The sequence below is a fragment of the Sceloporus occidentalis genome, unplaced genomic scaffold, assembly GCF_023333645.1.
Source record: "Sceloporus occidentalis isolate IW3139 unplaced genomic scaffold, rSceOcc1.0.p SCAF_11, whole genome shotgun sequence".
Taxonomy (NCBI): domain Eukaryota; kingdom Metazoa; phylum Chordata; class Lepidosauria; order Squamata; family Phrynosomatidae; genus Sceloporus; species Sceloporus occidentalis.
In genome coordinates, this window is record NW_028316991.1 from 10,032,570 (window position 1) to 10,056,474 (window position 23,905).

At 36.2% G+C, this 23,905-nt stretch overlaps 1 protein-coding gene across 1 annotated transcript; it reads right to left on the reverse strand.

Annotated features, from left to right (window-relative positions):
• Window positions 1-822: 822 nt before the first annotated feature.
• On the reverse strand, window positions 823-22,734 carry LOC149305541 (protein CBFA2T1). The gene is made up of 10 exons (XM_089477169.1): window positions 22,602-22,734; window positions 20,650-20,891; window positions 19,516-19,605; window positions 15,572-15,753; window positions 13,242-13,492; window positions 12,707-12,792; window positions 11,496-11,697; window positions 9,697-9,765; window positions 4,857-5,047; window positions 823-1,098 (listed from the first exon to the last, which is right to left on the reverse strand). Exons 1-10 carry the CDS (start codon window positions 22,714-22,716, stop codon window positions 823-825), a joined length of 1,704 nt encoding a protein of 567 aa, XP_089333295.1. The 5' UTR covers window positions 22,717-22,734.
• Window positions 22,735-23,905: the final 1,171 nt, after the last annotated feature.

The following is a 23,905-nucleotide window of genomic DNA, read 5'->3' on the forward strand; positions in this document are numbered from 1 at the left end:
GAGTGCCAGGTTTCTGATAACGTCCATTCTTTCTTTATGTAAAGAGGCCGTTTTTTGCATTATGGCATTTTAATTATTATTTTTTTCCTTTTGCTGCTGTAGTTATATATCCCACTGCAAATCATCTTTCCTTTGTTTTTAATTCCTTTGTCCTGGATATTATTTAATTTAATTCTGAAACTGAACAAAATCGAGCATCTGTGTTTCCTTCCAATCTGCTGCACATGTGTATTTTTTGTCATTTTTTTTCTCCAAGCGGGTGTTCAAAGTTCAGTCAGTTACCCACGGACGCCATTCATCTCCTTATTAAAATGTCTACTGCTGTATCCAATGTTCATGCCCTTGAGGTGTTTTCACTCAATATTTCCATCATTGCATGTGATTCCATTTTTTTTTATATTAGCATTTTTGCTTTCAACAGCAATTAGCAATCTCTTGGTTTGCTGTTTGGTAAAGCATTTGTTAATGAGGTCATTTAGTTTAAAATCCCAGCTACTGAAAAATACCAGGGAGGAGGTCAAATCTAGCATTTGCTTTGTTTTTTTTTTTGTTTTTTTTTGTGTGTGTTATATTCTTTGCTCTCTTCTTTTTTGTTTTTACTTTTCTAAAGAAAAGATATCTTTGTTTTCCGTAAGAAGTCATTGTGACCCGTTACTGGCCTATTATGTTCTGCTACTACATCAAGATAAAAGAAGTCCACTGTAGTTGTAGCACTGATTTAGGATAGTTCGTTTTAAATCTTTGAACATCTGAGAATGAGGAAATAGTTTCATTTTTGTCTTTAAAGTTTGGAACAATTCCATTTTTGTCTTTTTTGTTTTTTTAACGGGCAGCTGTCTCTATGGTGGATGGAGTACCAGGGGTAGTAGACCGAGGAGTGGCTGCTGGTGGTGTATCAATTGGGCTTCCAGCGCCACTGCTGGGTGTGACAGAGGAGCTAACTGCTGGTGTCTCCCCCTGCTGTTGAGCTTGAAGGGTCTGTCCGCAGATGTGATGGTGTTTCTCCCAGTCTTTGTGTTGGCAAAAGGATCCACAGTACCGTGCGGTGTTACAGCCACTGCAGGTTTCGCTTGCTTTCCGACCACAATTCCAGCAGCTCTGACAAAAAAAAAAAAATAATGGAAAGAGTTAATAACTTATTCTATGTTCATTGCCTCAAAGACTAGCATTAAACGAACTGTAAATTACAAGCACAGGTGGAAAAAGTACGAAATGTGTTCTGAACACATGGCGAAACATTTGTGCAAATCCACTGAATTTGCCTTATTATAGTGAAATTGTGAAATGCTATGTAAACAATCTGCTCTGGTTTTCTACAACAGATGACAGAAGATGCTACCAGCATGAACAAGTTCTGATTTAAGAAAAAAAAAATATATTGCTATCACATTTTGTAGCCATTTTTCCCTTTCGTTTTAATTCTACAGATACAAATACCATGGCAAAAGTTAAACATTTATCAGCTCGCTTAACCTTAGATATATTTTTTCATGAATCAAAAAATAAAATGGATAAGTTAAGCAATTAATTAGGTTTAAAGCTTTTAAGGAATACAGATGGGTTTCCCTGGTGTTGGTTTTACTGATACGTAATTGCTTCAAAGCACCGACATGTCTATAAACATTGAAACTCCGCCATTTTGTAGAAGGACCATAAAGTTCTGCCCTTAAACATGCTGTATAACAGATTATTTTTTTCTAATGTATCAATGAATGCTATGTTACATGATTTCGGAGGACGAAGGCATTTAATTGATGTTTGCAGGGTGGATTTGTATAACACAGCAGACCTTTTCAACTAAAATTCCCTATCCTTTCTTGAGACATGCTAATAGAATATTGGCGAATGTAGCGTTCTAGTAAATAATGTTAAAACATTATTTAACAAAATAAAAACATTAAACCCTTCAGGTTCAATCCTTCTACCTAACCTTCCTACTCTTGATCCAAAAGAAGGCAAAAACCCCTAATTAAGCAATTTTTTTTGTGGGGGGGGATTCTTCTTGACTTCTTAATAGGGGAGCATAACCTTTTGAACCAGCAAAGATCTCAGTCAGCTCTCCTGTGTGCTACACGGCACCCAGGGCCTGTTAACCCCTTCAAGACCAGGACGTACCTGGTACTTCCGGGTCAAAGGTCATCGGCAGACCGGGGCGTACCAGGTACGTCATCGATGATGCGCGATCCAGCGTCGCTATGGACGCTGGGATCGCGAGGGGCGGCTGCTACTGACCATTGGGCGTCCCCAGCGATCCGTAGCAGCCACTCACCCTCAATTCCATGCACGTGATTGCTTTACAGCGATTCACGAGCACGTAATTTAAATATTTTAAAAAAAACTGCTGTCTTCAAGGGAAGACGCAGTTTGCCAACGCCGGTCCTGAAGGGGTTAATCTTATACCAACACGCTATGTCATATGGGTGCTGTGTGTCTTACTGTGCTCATTTCCTTTACATGCATGACCAACAAGTTTGAGATCTTCTCACCAAGGAGGTAGGCTTATTGAACTTAAGAAAATAAGACGTTGTTGGGGGTGTTATCCATACAGATGCGCTAACACACACACAGATATATATATATATTAGACTTGCGCATTCGTTTTTGGACAAATGCGTTTTCATGCAGAATTTTACAGTTTCATCCATTCGTCCGAATAATGAACGAATGCAACATTAAACAAAAGAAATGAAAAACAAAAATATTTGTTCATTCATCCATCGCCACAGAGAATCTTGCCATTTTAATTCAACCTCTTCTTCGTTGAATACAAAAAAAATGTTTCCCCCAAAAGCGAACACAAAAACTAACTTTCTGTCGGCACCCAAGTCTAATATAAACAGTATATATATATACCCAAGAAGAAACAAGCATCTGCATGTTTATATGTGAGTATACATATTCTAAAGAATGGCTAACAGTCAGTAGACTATATATATATATATATATATATATATATATATGTATATATATATATATATATATATATATATATATATAAAACTATATTTGTATAACATATATTTTGTTATTAAGAACGTTGTATGATAAAATATCCTTTTCTACGATGATCAAGTTTTTCTGAAAGTTTAGAACTGCCAGACTCAGCCTTATGGAAGGTACTGGAAACTATGCCTTGTGGAAATATGGTTTCCTTCCAATACTCACTGGCTCCATTAGATGAAAATCAGATGTGGGCTCCATTCAAAAGCAAGGAATATAGAGAGTAAACCAGATAATTGCAAAAGCATGTGCTGGACCTTTTTTTATTTCTAAAATTGTTCCCATCTTTCGAAAACACTTGAAAATATAAAAAAAAAAGTTTCCAAACAGAGAAACAGATGTTTTTTGGTAGTTAAATGTCCAGGTTGTAGACTTCTTGTCTGGCATCACCTGGCTTTAATTCAGTCCTTCTGCTTTCGGGTTCATTTTGTCTAAACTTAGCTCAGTGCTGGAGATGTCAAAACCTATTACTACAAAGAGCAAATTAATTCAGGATATGTTTACTTCTGCCACGAAGCAGTATTTTAAAAGGCAAAAATGCAACAATGGCTTTTTTTGAAGTGATGATGTGATAACATTGCCGCCAAAGGCTTGATGTGTTTCTTACATAAAAATTACCGTTGATCTGCCATCTGATATGATATTGAAGCGCAGCAAAGATGGAATAGAATTTATAGTGATAACATATGGGAATATTTGACTTGGTTAGCAAAACGCAACAACCATCTAGAGCTGCCACCTCGATAATTATTGTGCTCTGATGCCCCTTAAAAGGAAAGTGTTTGTAACTTGTAAAGAGTGTTCAACTAATGTAATAGCACAAAGATCTGATAGAACGAGCAGGAATCTACACATCAATATTTGACTTCTTCAGCGTCAAGATGCCAAGGCAATTATGTGACGGTCTAGTTTGATTCCTGCAATGAAACACTCTGCTTTCATTTTACTCTCTTCCTGAGAAACTTTCAGATGTCGGAAATCAATTTCTTTTGTCTTTTAGAACTCATCTGCTATGCATTAAAAAGAAACTCTGGGCATCCACTGATCCCACAAGGGTCTTTCATCCTCAAAGAAGTCTGCAACAAATTAAAATCTAGCCTTCCCTATTAAGTCATGGATACACATTGGATTCGGAGCCATGTGCCAGTTTTTCATCTCCGCATAGCTTTCTAATTGGTTCATTTTGACCTACATCCTCATTATGATGAAGCTACTCTCTAAGCGCTACTTCTCAAACAGACAATGGTCACAAGTATCCAACATCTGTGTTCTTAGGTTGTCATTTTCTTTATTCTGTCAATAGATTGTTTTAGCTTAATTAGCAATTAACAATATTTCACACGTGATGGACCTGGTATGTTTGTGTTCTGTGGGAGAAGATTATTAATTTGAGTTAATTAAGCTATACTATATAAACAGTGTTTCATTATCACATTGTTCTGTTTTCTAGAGTAAAAGCATATAACAGGGGCTCGTGTTTCTACCCTGCATCTTTTAGCATATTGTGGCATGGTACCTGGTGACAGTGTTAATGTTCATTAGGCTCAATGAAGGTTGACAGCCCATGTCACCATAAGGATAACCTGGCAAAGATTGCTGTTAAGGACTTTAGTGCTTCTCCTGCAACCTGGCATTCATAGGCATGAGGCTATCCTGAATCTAAGACGAAATATATATATATATATATATATATATATATATATATATGAAACATGCTCACTTAAATTGTATTACAGTTCATTGACCAGGTCCTAATCAAGGACTTTTGCACTGCTAAAATATACGTACTAAACATCATCGCCAATATTATAAAATTATAAAGATATCCCTTAATTTCCAAGCATATGGTGTCTTACCTCGCTTGAATCTTCCTGCTGATTAATAACAGAAAGTGCATCTTCTGCAGCTTGGCGTTTTGCTTCCGCAACGGTTCTTTCCATTTTTGCACGTTCTGTAGTGATCATTTCATGGGCTTTCCTTTCTGCTTCGGACACTGCTTTCTGTAACTCTGCCATTGCCTGCCGCTTAACCTCATTTACTGCTTCCTCTGTGAAACAATCAGGATTTAGCCATCAGTAAAAAAAACAAAGGATTACACAATAAACATGTAGATAATAAAATGATACATTTCAACTTGTTGAGCATCATTGTTGAGTACTACTTATTACTACAAATTTGTCTCAGGTGCATGGTCAAACTTCGAGACAAAAAAAAAGCCAAACAGAATCTTATTATATTAAATATAATATTAACTCACTGTTTTGGAGTATTTTTAAATAATATTCTATTTACATTAATATATACAGTATTGTGCAAACATTTTAGACCGGTGTGAAAGAATGCCTTCAAAACTATACATCTTTGTTGTTTATTGTAATAATTTAACAAAATGCAAAGTGAATGAATAGAAGAAAAATCTATATCCAATCAATTTTGGTGTGACCACCCGTTGCCTTACAAAACAGCATACATTTTTCTAGATACACTTGCGTCAGGGAATTTGTAGACATATGGTTACATAGTTATACTGCATCAGGGGTTTCCAGATGTTCTGGCCAAGCTCTTTTGGAGAAGCACCATGAAACGGGCAATGTTGAAGACCTTAGACTCAGTGGTTGGCCAAGGAAACTTAGTGCAGCAGATCAAAGACACATCATGCTTACTTCCCTTCACAATCAGAAGCATGTCCAGCAGTGCCATCAGCTCAATATTGACAGAAAACAGTGGGACCCTGGTATAACCATCTACTGTCCGGATCAGAAGTAGTCTTCATGGAAAACTTGCAGCCAAAAAGCCAAACATCCAATGTGGAAAGACATACCTCCAACGTGGCCAAGCGACTCCACTATTCACAAAAACACTGGAACTGTGGTATAGAAAAAATGGCAGTGGGTGCTCTGGACTGATGAGCCAGAATTTGAACTATTAGGTTGTAGTAGAATGCAGTTTGTTCACTGAAGGGCTGGGGGGCAGTGCAAGAATGAGTGTTTGCAGGCAACAGTGAAGCTTGGTCGAGGTTCCTTGCAAGTTTGGGGCTGCATTTCTGCAAATGGAGTTGGGGACTTGGTCAGAAATAATGCTCTCTTTAATGCTGAGAAGTACAGGCAGATACTTATTCATCATGCAATACCAGCATGTATTCTGCAAACATAAAGCCAACACCATTAAGAACTATCTTAAGTGTAAAGAAGAACAAGGGGTCCTGGAAGTGATGGTGTGGCCCCCACAGAGACCTAATCTCAACATCATCAAGTCTATCTGGGATTGCATTGAGAGAAGTGACTGAGGCAGCAAAATCCACAGAAGAACTGTAGTTCTCTAAGATGATCCTGTGCACAAGAATACCTAGAAGAATTGATGCTGCTTTGAAGGCAAATGGTGGTCACACCAAATATTGATTTGACTTAGATTTTTCTTTTGTTCACTCAATTTGCATTTTGTTAAATTATAAAAATAAATTATTAACATGTCTATTTTTGTAAACTTTTGCACAATACGATTCATATATATATATATATATATATATATATATATATATATATATATATAAATATTACCAGAAATCTGAAAAAGTCCTTCATTTGCTATATATGTGATGGTGAAATATTGACTTTTTCTATTATTATACTTTCCCAAAAGTCAGTAAATCTCAGCAATAGTGCAGCAACTGCTTTTTGAGCAACATTGTATATTTTTGCCATTTTGACCTGATTTGTTCTGTGCAGAATCCGCAACAGCTCTAGAATTACAGAATACAAATCTCCCGGGCAGCCTGTTACTGTGGCATTAGTTCTAAAATCTCTAAGGAGGAGAGAACATCATATGGCAAATGTCTATATCATTTACTGATGTAAAGAGCATCCCTTCTATAATAAATAATATTTAGCAGTATACATGGTAATAATAATGCCTTTGTGAACTGAACTGGTTTATTATATATTTATTGCAAAGGGCAATTCTTCCAGTTATACCTGATAGGAATTAAAGGTGCGGTTCAATTTACACATTGAGATTTCTAGCATTTTAAGCAAGCCAACTTCATCAGATTTGTCATTTTATTATTTAATTTTAAGGTTTTCTATAAAAACAACACACAATTTTTTTCAGCTTTATAGTAAAAACCTATTAGTGGCTGGTTTTGTGTCATATGGATTTTAAGCAAGAAATATGAACTGGGCAAAATTTTACAAGAATTGTTTTTGGGAACGATAATAGCAATGATGTCCCTGGTTCTGCATTAAATCTTTTTTTTTCAGTTGGAAAAATTTTAAGTATTTTGGATAGAAATCTACACAAAAATGTATAAAAGGATGAAAAGTTAAGTGCTATACATATATATTATGATGTTTAAATACCTACAGGATAACCAAAATGGTGAAAATGTAAATAAAATGATGTAATTGAATTATCACCAAAGGATATCTTCCAATTGAACCAGTTTAACCAATTTTCATCTTTATTCAAACTAAAATGACAATGAATAATTGAAACTGTAATAAGAGGCAATTATTAACTTGGCAAACGTTGTACCAATTAACAGTCTATTAAAACTAATTATGACATGTTTCATTCAAGTGTTTTCACCTAATTGTTTCACCCATTTAAAAAGCACCTTAATTAAATGTTCTGTTTAATTAAGAACATAGAATTCTAATAGAATCATATTACCAGATATTAAAAATTAAGCGCAAATGAACATACTAGAGGAAGCATTCGGTAATAGGACTACAAAACCACAAAAAAAATTACATTTCCCACAGACCAACAGAAAAAAAAAAAGAAAATGTCAGAATTGTTGTATTTCATATTTTTAAAACCTTATATCGGGACATTATGTCTTTTTATAGCACACATACTTTTTATTAATGATATTTGTAATTGTGAAATAAAGTATACATTTTTCTCTCATGTTTTTTTTTTCTTAAAAAAAAAATGTATTTTCTAAAAAAAAATTTTTTTTATATACAAAAACAAAAAAAAAAAACAACAGCTACGACCAGGTCCTATTTTGCTTTGAATATTCAAGGTGAATTAAAATTCTATCTAAGTGCCAATACAGGACAATAATTTTTGCTTACGATCAAAGCTCCAGCTTGACTAATTGTATATGCTAATTAGGCAATTTATATTTAAATTATGCATTCCTATTCTATTCCCTACAGGCACATGCAGACCTGCAAAAAGAATTGATGGGACATCCGCAAGGTGCTTGAATATTTATTACCAAATGCAAACAATCCATGTTTGCTCAAAAAGGAAATCTACATAGGAAGATATTATAGCTGGGAAGTTAAAGAATTTGGATTTAGTGATTATTTTCACAAAGCTGCCAGATTTCAGGCGGCATAGGATTTTAAGATTTAATTCTCTAAATGGAGTGTACAGTTTCAATCTCTTTGGCAAGTTAGGCTAATATTAGTATTATCATTATTTGCCCAGCACTAACATAAAGGCTACAGGAACACTAGTTATATAATCAGTGGGTTTTAATCCTGGTTTCAATACATTCTAGAAATCATTATGATTGCTTTTGTTCAGAGCCCTTTGTTGAAAATGCACCAGTAACTCTCTATGCAGTTGCAAGAATACAAACATCATGTACTATGTTCTCTGCGGTATGTCTACATTAGGCTATTCAGGGGAGGGGGTATAGGTTTTGGGGTAAAACATGGTGGTCAGATCCTAATCCACGGAAATGTGTCTGTTAAACCATGCTTAAAAATGTATTAAAATGTATGGTCTTCACCTCCATCAGTTCCAGCCACTCAGCTGTAGAATGCCCGTAATATATGAAAGTAATGTAATCTAATGTAATATATGAGAAGATAACTGTGGATGCGGCAGATCATAGATCCACATTAGAAAAAATAATGAACTGCTCTCAACTGCAAAGTATATTTATAGGCTATATTTATAGACATGTGCACACTAAGTTGTGAGTCAGTGGAACATGGGCACTTCACGTATTTTGTTACATGAGCTATATAGAACAATTTCAGGACCTCATCATTTCTTATCACGTCAACAAATGGTCTCCAATTTATCATAACTAAAGGAACTCTACTTGACTTCATCAATTTGACCACAAAGGCAAATCACGGTTACTCCAAAGAGTAATTCATAATTTCAAAACGAGAACAGGGAATTAAAAGATGCTCTAACACTTCAGCACCTTTGTATACATTGTAGTATTTTGTCCAGTAGAGTAGTAGGAACAGCACATTCCTTGGTACATACATTCTATAGAAATGTATAGATCCATTGGATGCATTGGCCTTGATACGATAATAAAAAACGCCCAGTTTATTTTAATGTCTACCATGAATAGAAAAGGAATTCAAGGAATTTTGGCCAGTTCTCCCTGCACATTTAATAGTAAACTTTATTCATCAATTAGCATATGCTTACTGAGTCATTAGACAGCCACTTTAACAATGCCACATACTATATTACCGCTGCTTTGTTTAGTGCAGCATAATAACACAGGAAACATGAAAGATCAATATTCTCCTCCGGGGTTGCAGATTTTCTACAAAAGCATTCCAAACAACCGTATTATCATTTTGAGCTGTTATTGAAGATTATTGCAATTTTCCTCTGTTACTAATCAGTTCTTTTTTGATTCTTCACATCAGTGCATTAGCGACTGCACACATCTGCCAGAACACTAGGTCTGTGTTTTTAAACAATCCTTACCAGCTTTCTTCCAGATTTCCTCTGGCACGTATCCAGAAGCAGGCCTGTGAAGGAATTCCCGATGCGATTCTGCGTAGAGTAGGAAGAGAAAAGAAGCATTGTGAGTACCGCTCATTTGCTGGTACTTCAGCCTGTGAGTAATACCCACTCTTTTATCACGCTTCGAGTATTGTCTATGGTACGCAAACATCTCAGCATCGCAGCTGTTTTTTTGGACAGATCACACATTTTTCAACACTAAATCATGTTTATATAACTACAAGAGGACAGCACTGGATAGTAGAGGGGAGAGGAACATCTAGTATTACAGGTGTTTGTGGAACACAACACTCATGACTTGCATTTTAGTTGAGAACCCTTGGAAGAAATGTGGTTTGTAATGTTTGGAAAGATCATTAAGTTTTGCTTATAGACAATGGCACAGGCAAGTGTACAACCAACTGCACATATATATAACACAAAATGTTGGGGACCTCCTGTAAGTGGTATCTTTCCTTTTGTGGCTCTTAACCCCTTAAGGACAATGGGCGGTCCCTAAACCCAATGCACTTTGTCATTAAGGGGTTAATGTCTATGTCTCTGAATATGTTATTCTGCTTGTGAAACCAAAAATAAATTTTGTGAAGTTATATCACGTTCATCCCTGATAAAATAAATAATTTATCTGCAGCACATGTCATTAGGATCTACTGGTGAGCCCCTCTGCACCCCCAATGCTACACCTCTAGTCAAATGATGTCATAACAGTGCGGATTGCAGCTATGTTTGTTCTTCAGTATACTTTGAATTAAAGATGTCCGTATTAAGACATTAAGAGGTTTGCCTCATAAAATGTTATTCAGTGAGAATGAAATAAAATGTTGTAGCCATAGAAATATTTCAAAAACTCTTCCAAGAACAGATTAGCGGAGCTGTTGAGCAGCTGTGAAAAATATATGACAAAACTATGTGGTATTACAAACGAGGTACTAAAAATATTTTGTTATGATTTCCATCAGATCCAAATTATATCTGATTATTCGCAGCATTATCCTTTGCGGGGAGCTTGCTTGCCAAAACCCTGTATCTTATTTGTGTTGAGTTAAGCTGTCATTTAGAAAAGGGATCATAGAAATAACTGAAGCAATCCAACGCAAAATATTTAGTCAGATTCATGGGCCTCAATATCAGGACATTTTAGAACAAAGTCATACATTTTACCTGGTAGCATAGGAAATCTAACAGAACCGGATGGGCAAATAACAAAGGGGAAGGTTTTTCTTCCAACATTTTTTCAGCTTTAATAAAGAATCTATATGCTGGACCATAATTCTAATTATTTATAGGCATGCACTGGTAGGCATAAGGATGCATACTAGGCTAGTAAGACATGAATTTATCTAAGTGTCTAAGTGCGACCATCATGGGATCTGTGAACTATTAACACAGAGTTATGCCCGACTGCGAAATATTGGCTTTTAATTGAATATGATTGAAAATGTCACCATTTTACTGTGGAATTAGATGTAAAATATGATGTTCGAAGATAGCTATAGTAATTGTTTTACATATATATATATATATATATATATATATATATATTATCAATTTCCCCTTTTAACCCCTTAATGACATTGTTTTCAATGGGTTTAGGGACCGCCCATTGTCTTTAAGGGGTTAACGTCATACAAAACACAAGAAAGAGAAGTCCTGGACTCCGCGGATTTGCAGAAACATTAAGCTTTTTACACACAGTAAACAACAGAATGATCATACAATAAGAAAGAGGCATTTTGGGCCCAATGTTTCTGCCAATGTACCTAAGGAGACAGGATCTGGATTCACAGGACTCTGCTGTCGGGAATGACTGCTGCTGCTGCTGCTACCTTTTTTTAAATCCTCTGCATCGCTGTACCGCCTGATCCAGTAATTAAGCTCCTCGCGGTCGGCCTCCTGACATCTTCGCAGCACAGTGAGAGAACGTCTTGTTTTTTCCACCATATCCATTATGCAGTTCAACAGCTGTTTGAAACAGATCAGACAATTTGTTTGCAAGTCAAAAAGAACTAGCATAGAAGATTGCATTCAGTAGGCTGGGCTTTAAAATTGACGAAGGTCTTCCCGATTTCCAATATTAAGACTGTAGTTTACAGTGTCCCTTTTTTTTCCCCCTCTCACCATAAAAATATAATGAGTCGAAAAGACACGCAATATGTCTGGGCGCATGCAACATTCATTAAGCCTGGCTTTCAAACACTCGGAAAGTACTTTCATCTGCCATCTGTGATGATATTGGAGTTATTCTTTTTAAATATATTATGACTTAGTAATCTCACATCTCTGAAATTTGCATAGGACCGCCGCAAACCGCGGCAGAAATGTCTGCCATTATTCAGGTTTTGACAACAGCACAAGAAGACAATATACACCACATAAAGATGATATACTGTAAATTAGTTAAGCAAGTGAACCATAGTCTGGAAGAAAGATCAATTCAAAAAGCCATTTGTAAGTATTAAAGGGACACCTGGCCATCATATGCACTTTAACACAAATGATAACTGGGTGGTCCCTTTATTTTTTATTTTGGTTCCCCCTTTGCACATACATGGGGGGATTCTGCAGAATCTTCCAATATGCATTCACCCATTTCCAGTGCTATTGGGCTTGAGATCAGCTGAACGCATCATCCGCCTCCTGATACACCAGCCAGCTCGAGCTCGGACTCAGCCAAGGCTGTGGGGAGGTGTAATGAGACCTCCTGTGCATGGGGGCCACTATTGATTGGCTGTGTTAGGCAACCAATCAGTGGTTTAAAACTTTAGAGCCATTCTGGGGTTGCACCTTCTCTAACAGGAACGTAATTTTATTTTCATATTTTGAAGAATGCATATTAAAGTACTCACACAAAGTTTATCCAGGTATTTGGTTATCATATTATTAATATTTGCCCTACTGTAATAATCACCCAAGTCTAGAATAACTGTTTAAATGGTTTCATCAATATACTTGATATAAAATTATATCTTACATGATCAAGGTGCTTCCATTCTTCTGCCCATTCTCTGTCAGTCAGTCTATGGTCAATCATTTCTTCCTGACGAGTTCCATGCAACCCTAGGCAAATAAAAATATTCTCATTTAAAAACATATTTTTATGTATGGTGATTAGGGGTTATTTTCATTTCATCAAGAGTCCAATTTCCGATAAAATAAATCATTGTTGATATTAAAGTGAATTTAGTTTTTCATAGCAGATCCATAAATGTATCAGTGGGCTCATATGTCACTGATACAACTTAAACTGATTTCAAGAGATATGAGGAGTGTAGATAGAATTCCTTTTCCTTGTCAAATCTGTACGGAAAGTTCAGAGTATAAGTACCACTTTTGGCACGGAAAGTGACTGGTTGTTACTTCAACAGCTTTTCACTTACACTCAAATCAATAATTATGATCATTATTTATTATTACATTATAAAGACCAATTTTGAAAATTGGAATTTGAACATAACCAACACCTTCTAAATGTACAGATGAAATGTAAGAGATGGTGCTTGTCTTACCCATAGGTCTGTTTCTGTCCCTGAGGTCTCTGTGGTTGGGGTGTCTGTACGAGTCCCTGTAGTGGTGGGCAATGGCCATATCATCCAAACGATAATGCTGAGGAGGTGGTGGGGTTGGGTGAGGCAGACCATTGGGTTGATAGGATAAGCCGTTATTTGGACTGTACCGCTGGCCAGGGCTTATAGTGCACGGCCGCTTGCTTGGATGCTCTGAGTGCAAAGGCTCTCTGTCAAAGCCGTTTTCTTTGGTTCTGAAAATAAAAGTGTTCTTTATAGTATGGATATAATAAGTACAAATATTTTCCAGAGTCTTGCAGGTGCAGTCCCACATACTTTGTTAAACACATTGCTTGTACAGGTATTTATTGCTGTAGAACGATCATACATGTTACTAGTGAATGCCTAGATGGACGTGGCTGTAGAAGCATAAAAAGTTCATTAAGATGTTCTGTTTTGCCATGATTCTTCTGAATATTTACAAGACGTAATGTTTTTTTATTCTTTAAAGCACCCTAATGCATACAGGGTTGTCACAAGTAAGATTAAAGAAGGTAGTATTGATCCAGCTGAGTCTGACTGCATTGGAGTCAAGAAATGTCTTTCCCTTTGAGATGACATTATTGTCTCAGTGGGTCTTTTGCCTTCTTCTGGATCAACTTTGTGGAATGGTTGAACTTGATGGACTATTTGTCTTATTTCAACCTAATTATCTATGTAACCATATCTAATCATTTCACAATATACTAGAAGAACATCAGCCAGGTGTTTTAACATATACTACACCCTTACATATTTAGGCACTAGAGGAAAGAATAAATATAGTAATAAATACTTTACGGTAGAACAAATTGTTAGTCTAACTGGGATTTCAGTCAAATATTAAGATAAATATAGTAGAATCTCTGCTACCATGACATGTCATGAACAAATTACTCAGATGTGTTTTCGACTCACGTGTCAGTTTTTTCCACTCTTTCAGTGACTGATGGCTCCCTGTGTTATTATTGAAACAGATTGATCTTTTTAATGAGCCAGTTTAATAGACTCCAAAATCTCACCGTGGCTGATCATCCGTGCCAGACCATATGCACCAAGAAAACATTCCGTAAAACATAAAGATTTTGCTGTCAGACTGTTCATACCCTATTAAACCTAATCCAGATTCCAGCACTAATACAAATAGAAATGTTCTAGAAAATATATAGAATTGGATATGGAAACGATCATAGCTTTTTCCTTTATGGTATTGTTGTTTTTCTCAATAATGTACGTGATTACTCAGACACTTTATATGACATATGCTACTGTCCCGTGTGATCCTATTAAACCCGTTGCATGATGTTCCAAATCCCAAATGCTTCAATTAATATCCATTGACTGAATAAACAGGCAAGACATTAGTGATGAATGGACCAGATCTGTATGCTAACCCAAGGAGATACATTTTAAACTGGAATATTTGTCAAAAATCAGGAATCTCCTGATTACTGTCGCCACCCTCAAATGGGTTTTATATTAGATCTCCACTCATATTTACTGTTACGTGGAGAAGTAATCTACATAATTCAAAATCGCTCTTCCTTATTCTGTGGTGACAACGTTTGCATCTGATCTGTTTACAAAAAATAGCTGCTGGCTATCACCTAATTACATGCTTGAAGAGAGTCTCTGAAGACAACCCAATCAAAAAGGAAAAGAGCAGAGACACAATTATGGGGTGATCCTTTTACCGTTACAGAATGAAAATAACATATTTGTATGACTAATGTATAGGTATTTCTATGAGGACAAATACTGTCGGGATAAGAAGACCCATAACCTTCCTAAAATCAAAACCCGCAAAGTATTAATCTGTAACAACTCGGCAGAATCAAGGAATTTCCGGTCCGTGGGTATATTTATAGCAGGGAGGTTGAGTTACATTTTGGGATTAAAAATAGAAAGTCTACAAACATATGTTGAAAGGCACCATTCGAAAACCACATATACATTTCATATGCTAATTATTTTGTACTAGGTGGCCAGACCATGTAAAACCTTTTATTGAGCTAACCATATTTCTTTATTTTATATATAACCATATTTCTTTTGTTTCTTTTAGAGTGCGTTTCCTAGAAAATTCTTAGTAAATCTCTGTGAGGCCACATGATGAGCATATGTTGCAGCATGATGAACCCCTTGCCCCTTCGCCACTATGTGTGTAGGACCTCTCATGGGTCTTGATCAATGTCACAAGTCGCTATTGGAAGAGTTAGCAGGGTGCATATGAGATCATGGGTTTTTTCCATCCGGTTGAGTGAATAAATCCAAAACTTGTTGTTTTTCCTTACCTATCTGGAGTTCTCCTCTTCCCGTTTTCATTCACATCGAGAAGCAACTCTGAGGAGTCAACAGGTGAGGTGGTGCTGGCATCCAGAAGCAGCTGTTCATGCTGAGCGAGGTACTGGGCTGGGTTCTGTTTGGCCAGCCTTGCGCAGTGCAGAAGCTCCCGCTGTAACAGGGGCAGATTGGCCTATAAAATATACAACAAACACTGAAGGAACAGCTTGCTCTAAAATGTGAACTCTGGAAAACATGCAACAAACTTAACAAAGCCCCTCAACAGCTTGACAGCCTCTGTCATCATTTACTTTGCTCGCTTGCATCTGCACAAAGTTTACCTCGTGTTGTTTTACTTTGCCTGTCATGGAAGAAGGATCAGTATTCTATTAATAATAAAGTCTACGTTTTATATACGTGATCATCTGCTCTGATTGGTTGATGTACCACCAGCGCCAGGGTTCTAAGATAATATTGCATCATAGCATAGTTATGTTCCTTTATAAATTAGGTTATGCAAATTCATGTTGTTTCATGATTATTGAATCAAGCTTGGCTTATAACAGCAAATAAACACAATATTGTGTTTAGGAACATAATAATTCCTACTAGATTTCCATTAGAGTTTAGGTTTTAACCTTTGCCCACAATATATGGACAGGTGTGTTATATCGCCATGAACGATTACATTCTTGTTTATTTCGGCGTATAAAAAGGAACACAATTATCATTGTATATTAATAAAATACATTTTTGTTTTGCAGTCTGAAAGGGATGAATTCTTGAATGATAATTAGGAAAATTAACTCACATGCTGGCCATGTTGTGTACAGATGTCTTTTGGCAAGGAGTTACTGGCGCCCAGCCAAGACCAACCTCAACACATTCACTTCGCAGCAGTAGAATTTTCTACATTAACAATCCATATCTGCCGTTTGCAGAACCCTAGTTATAAAAAGTTCCTGCGGTGGAAACGACGAAACGCACACCCTAAATCTCTGATTTCCGAAATTCCAAATCAAATTTCAGAGAAAAACTACTTTATTAATGTTTTTTTCTGTTCAACTATATCATTTTAAAAACTGGGAAAAAATGCCAGTGTAGATATTTTGTATTACCATCATGATCCCTATTTTACAGCCAATAACCTAGTTTACAATGTTGTGAAATATGATGGTGCTATATAAATCAATAAATAAAAATAAATAATAAATAAAATAACTAAATAATAATAATAATAATAATAATAATAATGAAAGCAGGGAACTGGCTTTTAACACATTTACAAACCCTTTGAGCAAAGTGTGAAAAGTGCAAAAATTGCTCCACCGTAAAGCCCTCGATGGGTTAAATGCAATGATGTCACACGGAGGAGCTTTTACTTGTTTTTTTTTGTTTTTTTTTTTTAACTCAGCAATTCCATAAACATCTTCTTTCAATTTAAATAAAAAAAAAAAAAATATGGTAATACAAAGCAATTTTGTTTGCACTAATTCTGGTGCCAGATTAGGTAATTAGAATGGTGTCTAATATCTTTCCAGTAAATGTTTCTCCATAAACACAAAATGGAATAGCGGGTCTGCGGGTTACATTAGCTTAATGAAAACAAGATTTTAATGCATATTGTTACAGCTGCGTTTGAATGCACTTATTAAGGCCCCGTGTTCCCACAACCATATGGTTTTTGTCATTAATGTCTCCTTTGAGGAAAACCACTAAAATTAGAAAAAAAAAGTTGCATCTTTGATTCCAGTGATCCAAAGTAAATGATATAGCAACCATATGTCACGCAGTCCTGATAAAAGAATGTGGAGAAGGCCTCGTATGCATTTTTTTTTGTGTTTTAAATATTGTGGCAGCCAGCTTGACCCCGCGTTTAAGCATTTTCGCAAAACAAAGAAACCGGTAATATTTGCAGGGAAATTCATCAAAGAAGGCGTCCATGTTATGAAGCAAACATAGCGGTATTTTTATTAACATTCTCCGCTTGTTATTTTACATACAATACTAAGGAGAACGTGACAGACGCCGACGGCTTTAATGTCTGGCAACGCAATTAGTTTTCATGTCGATTGATTCGAGCACCTGATTTTAAGGGCAGTAAAGTTAACCGGCTTGGAGTTTTGGGTAAGCTAAATACAAAAGGTGGGCGCTTGCGAGGAAAAAATAGATATGATCATCTATCTTTTCGATAGCTAAGACCACTATTCTTGGTTTGGGTTGGAGGAAAGGGCCTGTAATAATGACAAGCGGCAGTGTGCGTTGCGTGTGTTTATATGCATTTATGTGTATGACACGCAGACAAGGTCACAGCTGCACCGTCAGACTCATGTCACATTGAAAGTTCTTAGGTCAAACCAATCCTTTAATTAGAGGACAGACGGACTGTCAAAACAGAAGCACCCTCGGAACTCAATGAGATGTTCTAGAGCAATTTACACGTGCCCCCAACCCCCGTCACTAATTTAGTGGTTCTTGGGTCTCAGACCCGTGCATTACATTTATTAAAAAAATATTTGACCGGCACACTAACCAGACATTTGGATAGCAAGGCGTTGATGGACAATTCTGGTACAAAGTGATAAAGGTGAAGCAATTACTATAGCAACCAAAGAACTGTGAGTGTACTTTATGTACAAAGCCTATTTCTTTGTATGGATCCATAATAATCATAGATTACACAGATAGCGTATCCAGGTTTATCATCTCATACGCAACATCTTTAGTTACATATCCTTTTCTTAATGAACTTGGTTAAGACGATTAGAAAACGCAATGTCAGTAGCTTCTGGCTTCTGTAGAATTACTACCTCCCAAGAAGAAAAAAATGACAACAATATCCCATGACATAATAATTTTCTGCTGGAACGTCTCAGAAAAACTGTAGCAAACAGGAGGACAGTTCATGGGTGCTAAATGTGTCTTCTTGTAATTAATCAAGAAGTAATAGGCCTGAAATTTGTGACTAGTATGGTCTCCTTGTAGATTACACTGACAAAAACTGACATCATCATAATAATAATAATTAATATTCACAACATTTTACTTTTCTGAATATGACATTCATAAAAGTTGGATAGTCAAGAACTGTGCTAAACTTTTTATATCTAGTCCTTGATCATGCCGTATATCGATGATAGTATGTGTAATTAGTATGCTTCACATACGAACCATCGTTGTATGCTTTAAATGGGTGCTGCCTCATATCTTTTTTTGGTATAAAATGAGCTTTCTTAGTAGGTAAACAAGAGAAGCAAACTCTGTGGCCTCAATTAGCCTGAGAAAGACCAGGCTGCTAAATTTATATAACCCACAGAGCAAGCTACAGTTCTACTCTCGGTCTCCGTCAATAACCGTAAAAAAAAAATAAAGGATTTTACCTTGTTTGGGAATTCATTTGTTTACAAAAATGTGCTCATTAATTTAAAATAAATGCTTTGAAAAATTATTTTTACAAAATCAATTTGGCTATATTTCTACCTTTAATCGTGATATCTAAAATACCGTTTGAACGTAATGAGCTGCGAGACAACACAATTGAATATGGTTTGTGTTTACAAGTAAATTGTAAAAATACGGATCGATCAGGACCCGTCTAAGGCATTCTGTTCAAACATAAGTGGTCAGAGTTATCTTCTCGAATACTGAATCACTCTACGGAAGAGCACTTTTATTTTATGTCGCTCTGCTTTTCCACCTAAGACGGTAATGGGAAGACTGAGGCAACCTGAATTATTAGCTTATTTCATACACCATAACCATAAATAACTTGAAAATAATGCTCCGGGGCAAAAAGTCACCCAGAAACGTATGTCCATCAGAGGAACAGAAAGTCCTTACATCTCAGATTTATTTTCCATTCTCTCTTTTAAAAAGCGAAACTGTAAAACACACATTTGTGACCTAGCAACAATATGGTTGGAAATAATTTCCAGATCGGTGAACTGTGCAGTACCTTCAAAAATGGGATGACAAAGGGTCGCAGTGGGAAGTTCGTAGCTTCTTGCAGTTTGGAATGAAATTCTTCAATTGTCAATGTAGAATTCTGTAGGGTATAAACACGTAGTTTAGCTGGTACACGGAACAGATTGCCACCACATTGAAAAAGGGTCATCGGTACAAACGCAAGAAATGTTTAAAAGTTATTATACATTAAGTGCTTTTCTTTAAAATCTTAAATAAATGACAGCATGATCTTTTTTATGGATGTTTGGAACGCCAAAAGGATTAATAATAGAGGCAATTTACTTTTGTCTCATCCGGTACTTAATAAGTTCATAATTGCCTAATTAATTCAGAGTAGAAGTTAGTATTTGTGATGCCGTGTCCCACTCACAACTCTGGGACAAAATTGCCTAATTTTGCGAACAGGGCCCACTACACCTAATGTATCAGTTTGTCTTTGAATTTTGGGTTTGAGTTTGGCTTTTGCTGGGAGGTTGTTCCACGTTTCTACTTTCAAAAAGTATTTTATACTAGAGGAGATCTTATACTTAAAATAAAAAAGACTAGGATGCTTAACCTTAAATCCAAGACAGGATTACGGAGAAACGCATGTCCCAAAACGCATTCAAAGAACATTGTTAATGCCTATTATGTTTTTTCATTATACTGTCCATATCAAAAATGGTTTCTTCTGTATGGTCACAACTCAACATTAATTAATTAAACATGTTTTTCAATACCAGTCTTCTGGGAAACCTTACAATGCCAGGATTTAAAGACAGCTACACATTGACCCCTTGAATGCGACAGGTGTGAGCAAAACATCGCCTGCAAATGTGTTGGTCACCCCTCTTGCAGTCAAACTGTTGAAGACAGATCTGTCCTTTTGGTCAATCAGATGGTCACTGATATTAACTCACCTTTTCTTATGCAGAGATTTCCTTTAAATCCTGGCTTGTTAGGAGTCTCTTGACCACTGGTTTGTGAACCACCGACTTTAGATACTTTAAGATTAACCACAGTATAGTTAAGAAAAAGTAAAATAACCAAAATCAGTTTTCTGGAGGTAAGATTGTACGAACACATAAAAACCTGCTTGAAAATCATGGGGGGAAAAAAACAGAGTCTTGGCACATCAACTCACCACGAGTCCAAGCACGAGCGTGCGCACTCTTTCTCCAATTTCTGGTGAGATGTCGTTACCAAACTGCTGTAAAGTGGTGAGGAACCTTTTCAGCTTACTGAGCTGTCTTGCGCCACAGGCAGGAGGCAACTGCTGATTTGCCAGTGACGATGAGGAAGAAGAGGAAGGTCCGTTGCTAAAGCCATTGGGAGGTGATGGGGCTCCATTCAGTGCTGTTGGTGAATGGCTTGTGCCATTTGTCACTATTAAAAACACAAATACATTACTTACAAGTATTCTATATGTGTATATTATATATATATATATAAAATAATCTCCGAACTTTGTGAGGGTCAGTGGGTGTTACCCAACATTCATAATAATTATGTTAATATCCAATAGACACATTTGACAGCAGTTTTCTTCTTAGATATTTATTAGCCGCTATACCTTCGACTTAGAGGCTGTTCCACTTATCTACTACCCTCTCAGTAAAATAAAATTTCCTTACATTACATTTAAGCCATTGACCCTTAATAGGCTCAAAAGTTAATGTAGAATATCTTCATAAATAATTAATTAAAAAAAATAATAAAGTTTACTGGCTGTATGCCTATCCCATTTATGCTTAAATCCCTTCAATGTATTAACCTCCACCACCTCTGCTAGAAGGCTGTTTCAGATCTCTACCACTTTCTCAGTGAAATAAAGCTTGTGGACTTAAAATCTTTAAATTAGACTAGCCCAAAGAGCCTTTTGCCAGTCCTCCTCTAAGCCCTAACTCAGTTTTGTAGGTCAACGAGGATTAAGCTTTCTTCTGCCAGAGTTAACCAAAAAATGGCAAGATAATTAAGAACTTTCAACAACTTCAACTAATTTTCATTTGACTTCAATCCTTTTTTTTAGAATATTATTTACATTTGATTTTTTTTTTTTTTTAGAATTTCGCTGGTCATTCCCTGCCATGCCTACAGAGATGATTTTCCTTTCAAGTCGCCGCGCTTCTGTATGTGTGAAGAAAGAACAGCTAATTCAATTGGACTGGAACAGCGGGATAAACTTTTGAGTTTCCCACCGCTGTACTCTTGTAGAAAAAACACGCCATTTGCACCGTTTATCTTGAACATAGCAATCCCATTTCATAAAGCCTGCGGGCAATATCAGAATATTTATTCCAGCAGCTATAATTTACCGGGTGATGTCATTAACAGGGTTGTTATTCTAAGAAAGCAGACCGTTCATGTAAATGGAGCAGCACTGTTATTCTAACCTGGGTCAGCTGAACAATAAAACAAAATAACCCATTGGACATGTTATGTTGCCTTTTTTGTATATATACATTTCTGGAAAAACATAAAACCCTCTGTTTTGAGTCACCAGGCAGGAAATGTCTGGAAAAGTTAAAGTTTCTCCTCTCTGCCTTGGGAACTTCACCACCTACTTAGGCCAACACTTGACACGTAACATTAAGCATTATTAAAGAAATCCAGACACTTAGCGTATTTTCTGCCAATGAGGATAACACCAGAATGCATGACTACGTGACAAAAATAATAGGTTCAAGTTGAATTTTAACCATTCATGAGCTTACGGGTTGTAACTTTCTTAGCATAGAAACGAAAGATATTTCTCTACTAAATAACCTATAAAAAACGCATTCAAAGAACATCATTAATGCCTATTATGTTTTTTCATTATACTGTCTATATGAAAAATGAAATAATAGGTTCAAGCTGAATTTTAACCATTCGTGAGCTTACGGGTTATAACATATTTAGGTTATTTAGTAGATATTTTTCTACTAAATAACCTATACAAAACGCCAATACTTACAAAAAAACACCAATACTTTGTGATATCTTAGAATGTTATACTACTTATATATTTGCACAGTTATGGAAAGAGGCTCCAACAGATGTCCCACAGAAGCATTAAAAATAAATACTAAAATGAAGCATAAAATAATGAATTACATGTTGTTGGGGTGAACGAGCTGGTTCGCGGAGCTCCTTGCGTGGTCGGTGGAGGTGGCATCGTAGGAGGCGTTAGCCTGGACTGCGTTTTTATATCCACAGGTGAGTCTGGCATTGTGGAACGCTTCTCAGTGCGATCTGAGAAAACAAAAAAAGAATCACCAATCAATCAATCAATCATGAATTCATCGTTGCTACATTTTCTTATAAAGAATGAATCCAGGTCCGCAGAATTTAAGGTTAATGAATGAGAAGTCTTCTTTTTTCTATTTTGTTTTTATTTTTATTATAACAATCCATTTAAGAGAGTATCCCCTTGGATAGTTTGACCTCATTTTAAACAGGAACATATTATCTTGTCTTTTTTATTTTGTATTTTCCGAGAGCACAGATGCTAGTTACATAGTCTGATCGGAAGCAATAACGGCATCTCAATTCAAAGCCTTAATATGAGTATGGAAGGACGGATGAAATTAAATGAAAAGGCAGGGCGGTAATGAATCCCCATGTGACAATTCAGGCAGAACAAAACCTGATGCTCTGTTTTACAGGTGAGGTATTGGCAAGAGTCGACATCCTCCCTCAGTTCTCTTCTCCCGAACACCTGCTGCCCTCTCTTCAGTTTTTGTTCTGATACCAAGAGATAGTCGTTGAAATTGCGGCCATGCCTCCCACCCTATTTTCTCTTGTTTTATTCCCAACTAACAATAGATAAATACCATATGTCACGTAGTAAAAAAAAAAGCCCTCTCGTTGTTTACACAGCAGTAGATTGTTTATACTGGTTCATTAGGGGAGAAAAAACGCACAAATGGTCCGGTTTATAGTACAGTTTAAAAAGAATAGAATACAGGTGTATTCCAATTACAGTAAATATCGCAAGCTGGTGTAATTCGCAACCTACAATTCCCGTGTATCTAAATTAGTGACAATGTAAAATCCAGACCTGTTATTAGCACCAATGGATGGTTTTTATTTCCCCGCTTAAAATAAGAGAGGCTTGCAGAGGATAAAAGGCATCGATTTTGCCTTCCTAGTGTTTTTGAGCACTTAAATCCCCCATTTGTATCAGTATATTTTATTTTTTTTATTTTATTTTTGCAAACATTGTATATATTTTAATAAGTAAGAGGAATGAGGTCATTTGGCTGATGCTGTTTAGAATGAAGTAGTATATGAAATAATCTGGATAACAAATATTATTATTAAATTAATATTATCTAGAACATTTACATAGATATCATCATGCTCGTTAGGGAATTACATAGAATTGATTTTATATTTGTTTGTACTTTTGTTATTGT